Below are 16158 nucleotides of genomic sequence, written 5' to 3'. Positions count from 1 at the left end.
CCTCTACACGCACCAAGTTGAGCCCCTCATTCTCGCTGTCCAAGTATGTGTCTGGACCACCACCATTGAAATCCTCTGAATCTTCATCTTCATCTTCTCCAACATAGAGAGCAAACTGTCATTACCTTCAATCCCTAAAACATTATTCAAGGTTGCCCTTATATCACCATCTTCAATGTTGTTAACGACATTTTCACCATTGTAATCATCGATTTCACTGTTGTAATCAACGTTTTCACTGTTGTTATTATCAACATTGAAAATGTTTGGGTCCATTTTATGTTTGTGATTTCGGCAAAGGAAGAAGAGAAAAGAGTAAGAGGCAACTGTTGTGTATAATTAGGGATTTTTCTATTGTTTAAATGGTATAAAATTATAAAAAATAAAAAAAGAAGGCAAAGTATAACGTATAAATGTATAATGTAAATGTATAACGTATAAATGTATAAAAACGAGATTGCTCATCTTCTCGAGGTGTTTGAAAAATGGAAAAGTTGAGCATGCCTAAGTGTAATTATGACTTAGTCTTGGAGGGAAAAAATAAAAAATTGTTTAGAGCCAAATATTCATTAAGGATAATTAGGACTTTTTAAGTGGGTTGTGCCAAATTGTGCTATTTTGAGTTGTGCCAAATAGCAGCACCCTATTTGCGTCCAGTATTAAAATCTTACTTCAAATTTGCTAAGATACCTAGGTCCTACACCGCAATGAAATTAATGAGAGTAATCTACAATCTAGCGTTTCTTCATAGGAAAAAATTATTGGAACCTAGGGGGAAAAAAAGGAGCCTGCTTATTAATTAGTACCTTGTACAAGTTACAGTCAGCTAAAGATAGTGGGGGAACAAATTAGTTCTTTTTTTTTTTTTTTTTTGCCCTATAAAAATAAAGATAATTTGTTAAGAGATTTAGAGCTCGTTTGGATGGGCTTATGGCTTTTGACTTGTAAGCCAAAAATCATAAGTTAGAAATTTTAGCTTATGGCTTATGACTTATTTTTATCATTTTGGCTTAAAAACAAGTCAATGAAAAACACTTTTTACCAGAAACAATGGTATCTCCAATTATAGCCCCTCTGGGATGTAAAATATATCTCTTCTCACCATCCCCATAGTGTATGAGACAAATATATGCATAGTGCGTAAACCGATTGTATACCACCACTGATAAACACCAGAATAAGCGATATTCACTGGGCCAAGAGCACCCCTCGAGTAAAAGCTTCCACTACTGCTGACCAAAATGAGGATCCCAAATTGCATGAGCAATAGGTCTTACATGTAAAGGGTCCTGTACCCACGACTCAAAATTTCCTTGCCAAGCTACATGAAACAGATTTCCGGAAGTCCACAGAAAAATTATTGTACTCAAACACTACAAAAGTGCTTAAAAACTATTTTGGCTTAAAAGCACCTAAAATAAGCCCATCCAAACAGGTTCTTAATCAGTAAATCTATATTTTTGGAGCCCAGTCTTGAGACCTACTGTCTTCAAATCATGTTGCACTTGTGCTCGAAAATCTGCGTAAGTGAAGGGCTTGTACTTTGTGCTTTGAATCATAGCATCTTCAGCAGGGAACACAAAATAACCAATTGATATTCTCTCCTCGTGTTTGTTCACCTTCACTCTATGCTTCACACTCATATAGCTGTCATCACTCATTGCCTGTACAATCCAAACACATCTTTTAAATAAGAGTTTATATTTTGTGAACTGACAGTTTGTAATTTTTTTGTATTATTGGCCTGTAATGTAGATAATCTTTACTGCATGCTAAAAAAATTAGCTATAGATTCGTTGCTAATCTGTCTAAATACACCGTCATTAAAGTAGGAGTTTTTGATTGTTCGTTGCTAATCGTGCCTAAATTGGATTAGCAACATTTTTTTTTTTTTTTTGTTCAACGATGGATCTTGTCCATCACTAATTTCTATTTTTTTATAGCACATTCATACCAAGCATGATATGTTGGCGTAGAAATACAGTAAAAACCTACTGGCTACAATTGATTAGATTTCATTGATAGGATAAATTTGAGAACCTTTTTTTTTTTTTTTTGGTACATCAACTATCCAACCAAACAACTCATCATATATGGCTTCATAAATTTATATCATAAAACATGACATTGGGTTTTTTTGAAGTGATAAAATAAATCTATTAGCGAAAGTAGTAATCTTAATAATTGTCTTGGTAAATACTTCACAGTATTCCATACAATTTTCTAGTATAGTAATTGGGATTGTAATTCTTTTTATGACTGCTAAAAGTGCGTACTCCAAGGTTCTGATCTAGTGTTGGGTAAGTTACATGTGCTATCAACGAGAAAATGTAATGCTTATATAGTCACTAACTAATGTAAATTCTGGCCCTTAATAAAAAAAAAGAGACTAGCAGATTTAAACGTCAGTCCAATAAATTATATGGTTATTAACAAATTAATGTTATCATGGTTGGTAAGACTCTCTTTCTCAATAATTTAGGAAAATATTGTGTGATACAAAAGACAATATTATAAGTTACATGTCAGTCCACTAAATTGTACTACTATAATGATGAAGAGATTAATTAATGTTATAGTGGTTGGTAAAACTCTCTTTCTCGAAATTTCAAGATATATGATTAAAAAAGACTGTATAAGTTAAAAATGTCAGTCCATTAAATTGTACTATAGTGATGAAAAGAGTAATGAGATCTTGGTTGGTATAATACTAGATCTCATCTTGTTTGTTCTCTCTTCTTTATTATTTTCCGGATTGCACTCTATGATAAAGAAAAAAGAAGACTATATAGGGGTCATTTGGTTGGAAACAAGTTATTCCATGATAACTTATCCTGGGATTAGTTATCTCGGGATTAATTACTCATCTCAAATATAATTCCGGAATTATTTATCCTTATCCCTCGTACCAAACAAGCCCATAAGTTTAAACGTCAGTCCAATAAATGAATGATACTATAAGATGAAATTTCTCAATTTCCTTTTGCAGAAAAATATTTTATGATAAAAATACTATGTAAGTTAAAATTAGAAAAAGGTAAGCACTCAAGGGCGTGCCTAGTGTCAATGAGCAGATTGCATTAAATATATTGTGCTTAAATTTCAGCAAAATAAAAAATATTAGGTGATTTCTTCCCATCTGCCCACGCCTTGGTGGATAGAATTATCTGCTCCATGCGCATAAATGTGTCGGTGGGATGTAGCACGTAACATATGAACTGACCGAGTTACGTGTAAGCTAGTTCGGACATCACAATTATTTTTAAAAAAAAAAAGGCTAATAGCACTTTTGATCCCTCAATTATTACTGGAAGTATGATTTTATCTTTATAACATATATGGGTAAGCACAATCTTCAATGCACATTTCATCACAAATTTTTCACAACTATTAACCGTTCAACCACTTAATTGCTCACGTGCTATGTTAAGTTTGTATTGTTATTCCATATTTGACATGTAATATAGTTCTATAATTAAGTGGCAAATGCAATACATTTTTACATGAAATGATCATAAAACAAACATTTTGATTAATTAAAAGTTAAATATGTTGAGTCGTATATCATAAGGACTAAAAATATAATTTATCAATAACGTAACTTAGTCGCAAAAAGTGCTATTATACCTATACAAAATTACTCCTTCCCCAATGTATGTGGCACAGTTAGAATTCCGAGATTCAAACTTCTAAACTTTGACTGTGTATTCGGACATAAAATTTATATTATATATTTGAAAACTACGTAAAAAGTGGAGTTTTATAAATCACAATAATTAACAGCTTAAAATATTTAAAAAAACATATAAAGAAATTTCGGTCAAAAGATATGGTTGATTCTTTTGCCACTTAAATTGGGTCGGAAGGAAGTATAACAGAAATGCAAAACTGAAATGGACAAATTAGTGAAAGCACGTACCTGCAACATGTCACCAATATTGACGATTAGGGTATTGGAAAGGGGCTTGACATCGAGCCATTGATGATCTTTGTAAACTTGAAGGCCTCCAACTTGATCTTGGTGTATTATAGAGAGGACTGAGCTATCTGTGTGTACGTCAATGCCCCACGTTCTTTCTGGTTCGAGGCATATAGGGTAACGATAGACTCTTAATAAACCAGTGGCTATTGAGAGATAAAACTGGGACTGTAATGGTCCCAAGTTTAGGTCTGATCCCAAAACCTTGAATATTTCTGTAGCCAGCCTAGCCTGCTCCTTCCCATATTCTTCTAGCAAGCATCTATTAAGATCCAATACCACCCAAAGCAAATATAGTACTATAAGAAAGATTTTATGTTCTATGACACTTACAGTCTGTATAGTAAATTTTAATATATCGTCAGGTTAAGTTGACGCATAACAACGGACAATTCAAATTTGGTTAAATTATCCTAATGTTTGTGTTTACAAAAGGTATATATACTCCATGGAATATGAAAATAATGGGAGAGTAGCCTATAGAAAATGCTAGTGATCCCTCCGTTTCCTTTTGTGTGATATTGTTTAACTAGGCTGAAGTTTAAGAATAAAAGAGTTGAACTTATGATTTTTACTATGTCATGATATTTTTTCTTAGCTATAAAAAATGTAATTAAGAATAAGATGAAAAATTTAAAGTTAATTATTATCAAATATAAAAAGATATTTTCTAACGGATTTAAAAGAAAAGAATGACACGTAAAATGAAATATTTAGGAGAGTATTGATCTATTGAAATATTCCCTTTTTTTTAAAGTTTATGTGACACTATTTGCTAATTAGTCTATTAAAAAAGAATGACACATTTATTTAGAAATAAGTAATATTACACTTCTTATTTTACCCTCATACAATTGTTATGATATGCTTAAAACTACAAGTTTAAAATATTTTATAGCCACATAAGTATTATGATATGTTTGAAACCTAAATTTTAAAAATCTTATTTTTATTAAATTACCTCAATAATGTAATCTATATCACATAAATTGAAATAATTATCCAATTTATAAGAAATTATAGTATATGAAAATGATGGAGAGAGGCCCACTAGGAAAGACTATCTATCTATCATTGAAGAGGAAAATCCCGAGAACTAGTTGATTGATTATGGGCATTGTAATATCACTAGTACATGCATGATAAGACTTGACTCGTTTAATCCTTCAGTACCTGGTCCTAGGTTGCCCCAAGAGATGTTGGAAGCTGTAATAATTTTCCTGCGGGGTGTACTCTATTTTATTTAATAAAATAATAATTGCCTACCAGCAATTATGACACAACGTAGGACAAAGGAATCAAGCAGATCTAGAGAAATCTTACGTTATTGTATACTATAAATCAAATATCATGAAAGAAGAGAGGAGATAATTAAAAGGTTGGGTATGTATATGTATGCTAAAAATAAACCGGACAATCTTTTTATATTATTAGCTATATTGATCAGCTGAAGTCTGAACATAACGACGAATAAAAAGATGAGCATCGTCATTATTTTTCTCCGAATCCGCAACTTAAGTGACACAAAAAAAAAAAAAAAAAATATTGGAACCAAAATAACACAAAAAAAAAAGTTACAAAAGTAGATTTCACGCACAGAATTTGTGCGTGAAATAGGCTACTTTTTTTTTTTGAGCTATCAAAATCACGTTTTTTTCATACTTTGGGCAAAGATTAGTCATATTTCAAAACCCCGAAATATCAATATTTTATATAGAACTTAATATCTTTTTTGCGTACAATAACGTCGGCTCATTACATCAAGTATACCTAAATGTTTGGATCGTCGTTTTAGGGATTGTAAAGTGCCCCAAAGTAAGTTTTGTTTGTTTGGAAACTTTTCATCTTTAGATCTAAGTGTCATATTTTATAGGGTTTTGATTTAAGTGCTTTATTATTTAGTCAAGTCGAATGTATAAATAAAAATATTATATTAAAAAATAATTCATCCAATATGAGAGGTTCAATCAAGGTATAATATATCTTATTTAATGCTCCCAACAATGTTTGATCCCATGTTGTTGGCATAAAAAAGAAGTAAGTAAAAAAAAAAGGCTAAATCACGAAGCCAAATTGGTGAAAGCAACAAAGTAGACACTTTTTATTTTTTATAATGTTCACTAATGCTATCTAACTCATTTTCATAAAGTGAATTTCGAACCTCGAAATGGACATTTAAAACATCATTATCACGGAATTAGCATCTCGAAATAGATTTATTTTATCATTAGATTTTTACTAAAGATGAATGAAATTTTTGCACAAATTTGGGGCAAAATTCAAGTTGAATGAGATAACAGGTGTTTTTTCAAAAACTGGCTTGGCGTTTGCCCAGCTAGATCTCGAAAAAAATACCCCGAGTAAAAAAAAATCGCGTAAATCGGACATCCGAGCGCAAAGTTATGATCATTTAAAGTTTTAACAATCTACAATTAGTTTTCTACTTATGCTCCTGTCCTTATTTTTTATTTACGTCAAATCTTCTATGATACATAAATTAATTAAGGTCATCCCACAACGTTAAGGGTTTTGGAGCCACTCAAATTTAACATTTAACATGGAAATATATCAATTTTTTTCGTCCCATTGTAAACACAATTTAACATTTGTTTCCATTAGCAAATCATAAAAATGCAAATTTGTCTCCCTCTATTTGGATAATTTTCAATATGTATATACCTCATATGTATGGGCAACACGTTTTTTGGCCTCTCATTTTTTGGCATCTCGTGTGGGCAATAAGGCCGTGGTGGTGCAAGTACGTCTCGTGGTGGCAAAACATCTCGGAGTAAAAGAGCCTCTCATACTTGAAGTTTTATTTTGAATATTTTGTTATTGTAAAAAAATGATGTATTACTTAATGCAATGAATTACTTTTAAATTATTTTGAACCTCTTGTATTGGATGAAATATTTTTTAATATAATATTTTTATTTGTACATTCGACTTAACTAAATAATAAAACAGTTAAATCAAAACCCTATAAAATATGACACTTAGATCTAAAGATGATAAGTTTCCAAACAAACAAAACTTACTTCGGTGCACTTTACAACCCCTAAAACGACGATCCAAATGTTTAGGTATACTTGATGTAATGAGCTAACGTTATTGTACGCAAAAAAAAAAAAAAATTAAATTCTATATAAAATATTGATATTTTGGGGTTTTGAAACATGACTAATCTTTGGCCAAAGTATGAAAAAAAATGTGATTTTGATAGCTTAAAAAAAAAAAAAGTAGCCTCTTTCACGCACAAAATCTGTGCGTGAAACCTACTTTTGTAGCCTTTTTTTTTTTTTTGTTGTGTCACTTAAATCGCGGACTCATTTTTCTCCCCTTTTAATTTAACATGTCAGTATATTTTAGCTACATACGTTATCTTAATAAAAGAAAGACTCTTAATGTATGTTAAAACTACATACGTTATCTTAATAAAAGAAAGACTCTTAATGTATGTTAAAACTAATTTTTTAAACTTATGATTTAAATTTATGATATTTATATTTATATAATATAAAAATGTTATTAAAATAAAATGAAATCAAGAACGTCATATAAAACGAAACCCGAAGTGTCTTATTATGCCGCTACTAATTGTGGAGCGGTCGGCAGAGAAAAGATAAGCCTAGAAAATATGGACATGCACTGACGACCTTCATAACACTACTAACTACTTAATTAATTAATTTTTGTTGCGTTCACGACTGTCGTAGTCTCGCTGTCTCAGTGTTTTTCTCTAGTCGAAAATGGACGGTAATTGTGATGGAAAGTGATTCACAGGTACAATGGATTCGACCCGTGAAAATGAAAAGTTAAGTAAAAAATTAGCTATAATTTTACTAACATTTTTATATTAGTAGCTTTATCACGAACAAAAGAAAAGAAATACTCCTATCACGAATCCATCAATCGCAATTCGCAACTTTAGGCAGACGCGGACACACCATTAAAGCTAGTGGTTCAACTTAGTAGCTTTATCTTTAATTTTATATATATGTTAAATTTTTTTATAAAATGCATATAAATCTTAAATTTTGAACTCAATAATTCAAGATCATATCTTTAATTTTATATATATGTTAATTTTTTTTATAAAATGCATATAAATATTAAATTTTGAACTCAATAATTCAAGATCAATAACTTTAATGCTGGGGCGGAGCCGGTAAGAAGCAAGTGTTTCGTTGAACCCCAATTGGCGATAAACTACAATGTATATACAAGGTTATAATTATTTTTATGTACATATATTATATATTGAACCCCTCGATCGATTTCTTAGTGCGTTTACTTCTTTGTATTTTAGAACCCCTTCGTAAAAAATTTGTCTTCGCCACTGTTTGTCTTGTCTGATCCTTAGCCACATAATTACAGTGCTCTTAATACTACTGTCTTATCCCCCTTCAGGCTCTATCATTGAAGTCTTAATACTACTGATTTAACTAACTGTCAACTAGCTCAATAACTCAATATACTGTCTATTTATTGGCGGCTTGATTTTTCTAGAAGTCACATTGATTTTTCTAGAAGTCACATTCACATATTTCGAAATAACCAAAAAGAAAATAGCAAAAACCAACCAAACAAAAAGGAAAAAAAAAAAAAAAAGAGTAAGAAGGAGAAGAAGGGGAAGTGAACCTGAAAGTTTCGAGCAATAAATCTTGGTAGTGAATATGAGACAATTGAGATAATGAAACATTGAATCCTTCCATCCATTGTAGGCTCTGGTTATTTTCTTTTGGACCTCTTTGTTTTGCTAGAGCGGCGCCAGAGGGTGTTAGAGCAGGGGTACCCCAAAAATACGATATAGGACTAATAATATTGCTGCTAGTACTACTGGAAAATAAGGCTTTTTTAGTTTCATAGGGCAACGAAAAGAGCTTGTTAGCATGTTCTTGAATTTGGTTCAATAAGGTAACTGGAATTCCATGGTTCACTAAACGAAATAATCCCCAATCTCTACAAACTTCACTGATTAAATTTCGACAAATAATCTTTTCATCGTCCTCAGCAACTTCTTGATTTGTTGTCGTCGTGGTGGTGCATTTGAAATAGTCAATGACAGGGATGGCAGCGTCCAATAAAAGTGGCTCTGTTTTATCAGAGTTAGATTCTTGAAATGGGCTGTTTGGTGGTGGTCGAAATAACGGAGGGTAGGATTCAAAGTTAGATTCGGACATATTGTTTCTTACTTTGGCCAACTTAAGACTTAATAGCGTAACATCAAACAGGTATTTTATAGGCGGACTTTGGAACTTAAGCTATGGTTTTATAGGCGGAGATACTCTAACTTTGATAAGAGGTGTCATCTAACACCACTTTGCACAAAAAAATGTTATATCGATGTGTAAATAATACTTTTTGACATAACAATATGCATTATAGTAAGGGAAATATCTGCTTGAGAAAAATGTAAAATAAATGGAGTATCATTTTAGGAGAGAAGTCATGCTTTAAAATCATCGGAGTCCTAAATTAAAAACTAGAACCTTGCAAGCTGAGTTTGATAATAGGTTGACAATCGCTGGCGTAAAATTATGTTCAAATCGTTTTTTGTATTTGTGGACTTCATTCGTTTGAAAATCTACACATAGGTGTGCCTCCCCCTAAATATGTTTGATAGTTTTATTGGCTTCAAGTAAATACTTGCAATCTTAAATTATAGCACTAAGAGGGGCAGTTTGTAAGCTTGACATATACAGTGTGTTTTCACTTCCAGTTCTTTATATGCCAGTCTCTTTGTTGTTTATTTTAGCACTTGTTTGATGCTCCATAATTTTGTTGCGAGGCTTGAGCTAGTATCCTGGCAACCACTTTTTTATCTCTAAAATCTCTCGAAAAACAGCCTCTCCAATTTGAACCATTCAATTACGCACGTGTTGCTTTAAAGAATATATACTCGCTTCACTTTTTTGAAAAGTAATTTGCACTGATTTTCTTCTAGGTAACATGAGTTAAATCCATCTATCTTTACTTTGTGAAATGTGTGAAGTTACTGCATTAAATTCAACTTCCAGTGAGATAGACACAAATAAAAAGAAATTTCTACTATAGTTTTATGGCAATTGTTAGTTAGAAAAATGGGTAGATTCTTGACATAAGTGGACAAGCCTGTCCCATTCGGTCGACATGTTGAGATGGTCCTAAAAATGATGGATGTCCTTGTATAAGGACTGTCTTAAGTAGAATCGAAGATGTTATTCAATCACAAGAGTCTGTGTGTGAGAGAAAATGTCTCTGGGTTTGTTTGGTTTTAATAATTGAGAGTTTGTGACTAGTGATTATCAATCTACTCAGCTTTTCCTTTTGCAAGGACTCTTGTATATATGATGCTAGCACCAGAAATAATGACAGATTCTGATACTAACGCTGAAGACGACATGTCCCTTCCGCATTCCTCCACATGGGTAAATGGAGTCCATGTTAAGTGGATTCAAGTGAATTCAATAATTTTGGCAAAACGTGTAGTGTGACATTATTCATTTTGGTCTAAATCTGCATAATTTTCCTTTTTTTCAAACTATTGATGTGAGATTTTGTTGAATTCCCACATTGATGGGTAATGAGTTTTTTAGTCTCCTTATATTGTCTTGAACAATTTTCACCTCACGAACTAGTATTTGAGGTTAAGTTATGGTCAGTATCCATTTCTCATTCTTGGTATGAGTAATGATCAAACATTTATCATTTTGTCCATATCGTCGTGTATAGTTGGCCCACCAATGAATTATTCCTTGCCACATAGACAGACAGGTTTGTTTGGGCTTGAGATACATTGTGGGCTCATATCAGCAACTTCAAACACCATATTGGTATTTTAGGAAGCCACCGGGAGAACTCATTCTACTTTCGACTATCTATCTATATATAATTGGAAAAATAAGACATCACTGAACTTGATGAAACTATTTTTAATTTAGTAATGATTTAAATGGATCAATGATGAAGTTGTTCAAATAGGAAATTAAAGGTTCATTATGAAAAGGTTCAGAGGTTAGGATCACCGATAAAATTCACAAACAGTCACTTTTACTTCTACAATTGAAAAAGTGTCCTTGTAATGAAGTTTTTAACTTGTTTAATGAAATTCTATGTCATATTTCAGTCAACAGAGGGGCGTTTTTGAACCTAAAGAAACGTTAAAGGCATTTTTAACCAATAGATGGAAGGAGGACATTTTTGAGCCACTTCTAATAAGTTAAGGACATTTTTTGCGGATAAGGACACAAATGGTCATCCAGGTGAAACTATTGACACCCGGTAGCCAAGAATCTTAAAGGTCATTTTAGCCTTTTCAAAACAATTCTGTTTTCTAGCCATTTTTCAACTAATTCCAGCATATGTATATAAACTGTGTCATTCTTGTTATCACTACTATATATGTATAGAACTTATATCATACGTATAGAAACTGTATCAGTATCGTATAGAATATGTATCCCTAAAGTATATGTATAGAAAATATATCATTGTTGTATACTTTGTGTATAATAAATGTATAATCAATGTATAATTTCTGTTTAATAAATAAATAATTAATGTAGACTTATTAATTATACACATATTATACATTTTACTATACATATACAGTTGTGATACATATTTTATATAACAATGATACAGTGCTTTAAGGCTCAATATGAATTTTTTTCATCGATCTTTAGTGGCAACTATAGTCGCCCCAAATAGTCTTGTTCTTTTTACAACGAACCTTTTAGTGACGACCTTTCAATCTTTTAGTCGCCATAGAAGGTCAATTTTTTTTTTTTTTGGTTGTAGTGAATGGGTTGGACGGCTAGCGTCTGGGATTAGTTTGGGCCGAAGGGAACCTCGCGGTATTAAGCCTAAATTGGGGCCTTTTTTAGGCTTTTTTTGGCTGGTCATTTGCACGATTACCCTTCAAAGGCACTGGTCTTTATTTTTTACCCCTCAAATTGGCGGTCTTTAATTTTTGCCCTTCGCTAAAAATTCCTTGGTTTCGGGTTCAAACCCCGCTCAGTCCAAAATTAAAAATAAATCGCAACGTAGAGTTTGGATTCGCAAGGCAGAGTTTCAAATCTCTACCTTAAGGTAGAGTTTTTTTTTATTGAGCTGGAGTTGGAATCCAAAATTTTGAGGTAATAGGCGAAGAGAAAAAAATTAAAGACCACCAATTTGAGAGGCAAAATTAAATACCAGTGCCTTTGAAGGGCAGTCCACACAAAAAAATGTCTTTTTGCTGCTGCCTACCTCACAATGTCCTCTTCCCCATCTTTTAGCCTTTTCCGTACTTCAAACCAAAAGTGACCCGTGAATGTTTTTTCCTGTTAAGACCACGTGCTTGTTATTATTTACCTTTTAGCTCTTTCCTTTTTCTTTCTTATATTTTAGGGAGTGCGGAATCAAAATGCCCCCAAAAAAATCACTTTGAACCAAAATACCTTAATAAAAAAAAAGTTACAAAACTACCTTTAGCGCAGTAATTCTTTTTAAAGCAGTTCACGGGGATGGAGCTATTAACTGCTTTAAGATATTTTCTTGCGTTATAGAAGCCGTTAAAAAAAAAAAATCTATAGCGCAAGTAAAATACTTGCGTTATAGAAACAGTACAAAAAAAAAAAAATTGGCTAACTTTATTTTTGCAACACTTAGTGTTTTTTTCATACTTTGACCAATAATTAGTCGTGTGTCAAGACTCCGAAACGTCAATATTTTATATAGTAACGATATTTTTTTCGTACAATAATGTAGGTTCAATACATCAAAGATACGTAAACGTTCGGATCGTCATTTTAGGGGTTGAAGTATTCAAGTAAGTTTTATTTGTAAACTTTAGGTTTAAGTGTTCTATATATTTAGACGTCCATTTTTGTTTAAAGACTTGTTGTCATTAGCTTAAGGTTTTTGGTTCAAAGTGGTTTTTTTGGGGGCATTTTGGTTCCGGACTCTATTTTCGGGGTGGGTGGAAATTCAATGTTTTCCTTTAGGCTGTGTGATCTTGGTTCTTTGGTTCATATTGAAAGCTTAGGATTAGCACAAACTACTCCAGTCAAGACAGAAAGATGTTTGTTATATTTGGTTCTTTTGGCTATTGGTCCCTGTATAATGTACATCCGTTGGTATATACATAGTTGCAGCGACTTGCAACTTGCAAGTTGTCCAAATGGCTCTTTTATGTCACTACTTAAATTCTCTTTGAGGAATCAACACGAAATGCCCACCCTAGACAAACCATTTACATGAAATTGTCCCTCCATAAATTATTTACCGAAGATGTTTTCATAAGGCACAAACCATTTAACCCAGATGCTTTATTTCGGCGGCTTTTCCCCATGATGGGCCATTAGCCCATTATTACATCTTTGCTATTGTGCTTGTATGTGTATAGTTTTTTTTTTTTGTTTTTTGTTTTTTTTTTTCAAATTTCTATTTTGTCTTTTTCTTTTTTGTTGTTTCGTCTTTTTGTTTTGCTTTTCAAAAATAAAAATAAAATATAAAGATTAGAATATTAGCGAATTGTTTTTAAACTAATACTAGTATTAAAAAATAAATTATTGGACTATAAAAGAAGTAATTAAAAAAAATACTAAAGTCACTAGCTTATTTATTCAAATCTAAATTAATAGAAAATATATTTTTAAATTTTTTCTCTTTTGGAAATGAAAACAAAATTTATATAAAAAATATGATTCTATTTTTTTTATAAAAATTAACTTGATAAATTAAATTATATAAAAACAAAAATATCAAAATAAGCTTAAACTTTGTTTATTGTATTTTCTTATAATTCTTATTCTTTTGAAGGAATGAACATGTCCTTTATGATACCGTATCACTATAGATATATACCATATGGATATCATAAAATACTGAGGAGTTTTTTTGAAGTAATGAATCAGTCCTTTATGATACCGTATCAGCATAGATATATACCATATGGATATCATAAAATACTGAGGAGTTTTTTTGAAGGAATGAATCAGTCCTTTATGATATCCTGATAGTATATGAATATGCCGTGTGGGTATCATAGAGGACCGATGACTTTTTTTTTCCGAAGAAATGAACTAGTCCTCTATGATACCCTGACAATATTTGAATATACCGTGTGGGTATCATTGAGGATTGATGAGTGTTTTTTTTTTTTCGAATAAAAGAATCAGTCCCTATGATACCATGGCAGTATATGAATATACCGTGTGGGTATCATAGAAGACTGAGGAGTCTTTTTTTTTTTTAAGAAATGAACCATTCCTCTATGATACCCTGGTAGTATATGAATATACCTTGTGGGTATCATAGAGGATCGAGGAGGGTTTTTTTTCCCGAAGAAATGAACCGGCCCTCTATGATACCCTGGCAGTATATGAATATACCGTGTGGGTATCATAGAGGACCGAGGAGTGTTTTTTTTCCCGAAGAAATGAACAAGTCCTGTATGATATCCTGGCAGTATATAAATATACTGTGTGGGCATCACAGAGGATTGAGCAGTGTTGGAATGGATCTTCTAACTACGATACCTTGTTAGTACATGATATATCAGGTTGGTATCATAGAGAACTCAATGTTTTCTTGAAGGAATGGAGTGTCAGTCATGTATGATACCATGTCAGTATATGATATACCATGTGGGTATCACTGAAGACTGAGTAGTAATTTTTGAAGGAATGATCCAACTTTCTATAGTAACTTATCTGTATATAATATATACCACGTGAGTATCATAGACGACTGAGTGTTTTTGTTGAAAGAATGAACTGACAGTCCCCTACGATACCATGTTAGTATATGATATATACCACGTGGGTGTCACAGTATACTGCAACAGTATACTTCAACTGCTACTGATTTGGTATACTATATGCTAAAATATGTTGTTTTTTCAGATATAGAAAAATAAAAAAATAATATATCAGTTATCCTTCTTATTGACAAAAAAATAAAAATTAAAAATTAAAAAATAAGGGAGCCAAAAGGTAGAATTAGATTATGAAAAAATAATGGGAACTAAAGAAAAAACTAATTTGAAAAAATGAAACTAAAAAAGGAGGAAAAATAAATAAAAATCACCAGAAATAAAAAAAAAAGAATAATAAATAAAACTAACAAAAAAGGTGAATGAAATTAGATTATATAAAAAATAAAAAGAAAATAAATAAATGAAATTAAAAAGGAACAAGAAACTAAAAAAATGGAGCAAAAAATATAAATAAAGTAGCTAAAATTAAATGTTGAATCAAATTATGATGAAAAAGAAAATAAAAATAGTATGATTTGGGAAAGAAATAAATTAATGAAAAGGGGGAAAAAGAAATAAAACGAAAAAAAAAAAAAAAAAGTAAAGAAATAAAAAAGAAAAAAAAAAAAAACAATTACCTCAAAAGCTACAACGGGTAGGAAGGGTAAACAGTTTTGGGGGTATGAAAGTAAGGGGGGGAATAAAAGGGTAATTATTTTGTATGTAGTGGGAAATCTTTCTGTATAAAGAAAAAAGGAAAAAAATTATCCAATTAATGAAGAGAAAATTTAACCTAATCAAAAAACAGTGATGTTGAGAAAAATCTAACAACGATAGAATTTAAAGGAGACAATTACACTTTTGACCTTCAAACGGTCTGGTCTTTAATTTTTGTCCTTAACAATCAAACTTATATATGCCTAAGGAGATCTAAGTTCTATAAGGACGCTAGGCATAATTTGTGAGATATTATGATGCGAAAATATAAACTTATGTCCCGCTAAAAAAGTCATTAGCCGTGAAGGTCAAAAATTAAAGACCAACACAAAATAAGAACAAAAGTGCCAATGAACCAATTTAAAGACATTTTTTTGTGCGGCTTACCCTTTAAACGCACTGGTCTTTAATTTTGGCCCCTCAAATTGGAGGTTAATTTTTACCATTCGTCTAATACCATACGCTGTGGGTTTGAGGTTCAAACCCCGACTCAGTAAAAAAAAAAGGGACAATTTAACAAGGCAAATTTTTGTAGCAAAGTCAGGCCTATTTGGGCCAAAGTTAGGCCTTAAGAAAGAATTTTGCAAAATTTCAACCGAGTGAAAAAAAAAAAAAAACTTTTGCCTTAATGCAAGTTTCAAACTCTGCCTTGCGAATCCAAACTTTACCTTGCGAATTTTTTTTTACTTTTTGACTGAGCGGGGGTTCGAATCCGAAACCAAGGAATTCTAGTGAAGGG

General features: G+C 31.7%; 1 protein-coding gene across 1 annotated transcript; it reads right to left on the bottom strand.

Moving 5' to 3' along the window:
- Positions 1-1025: 1025 nt before the first annotated feature.
- LOC132052916 (gibberellin 2-beta-dioxygenase 8) lies at positions 1026-9329 on the bottom strand. The gene is made up of 3 exons (XM_059444635.1): positions 8621-9329; positions 3920-4241; positions 1026-1664 (listed from the first exon to the last, which is right to left on the bottom strand). The coding sequence occupies exons 1-3, from the start codon at positions 9160-9162 to the stop codon at positions 1440-1442; spliced, it is 1089 nt and encodes a 362-aa protein (XP_059300618.1). The 5' UTR covers positions 9163-9329; the 3' UTR covers positions 1026-1439.
- Between the last annotated feature and the right edge of the window lie 6829 nt (positions 9330-16158).

The sequence above is a fragment of the Lycium ferocissimum genome, chromosome 4, assembly GCF_029784015.1.
Source record: "Lycium ferocissimum isolate CSIRO_LF1 chromosome 4, AGI_CSIRO_Lferr_CH_V1, whole genome shotgun sequence".
NCBI lineage: Eukaryota > Viridiplantae > Streptophyta > Magnoliopsida > Solanales > Solanaceae > Lycium > Lycium ferocissimum.
This window is presented reverse-complemented; position numbering and strand designations above follow the sequence as displayed.

Bases quoted from the DNA above. Each gene is read 5' to 3' on its own strand.
- LOC132052916 (XM_059444635.1), bottom strand. From the start codon at position 9,162: ATGTCCGAATCTAACTTTGAATCCTACCCTCCGTTATTTCGACCACCA. The intron at 4,242-8,620 runs GTTCACTTCCCC...GGATCTTAATAG, and splicing joins TTATTGCTCGAAACTTTCAG to ATGCTTGCTAGAAGAATATG. The intron at 1,665-3,919 runs GTACGTGCTTTC...TGGATTGTACAG, and splicing joins ATATTGGTGACATGTTGCAG to GCAATGAGTGATGACAGCTA.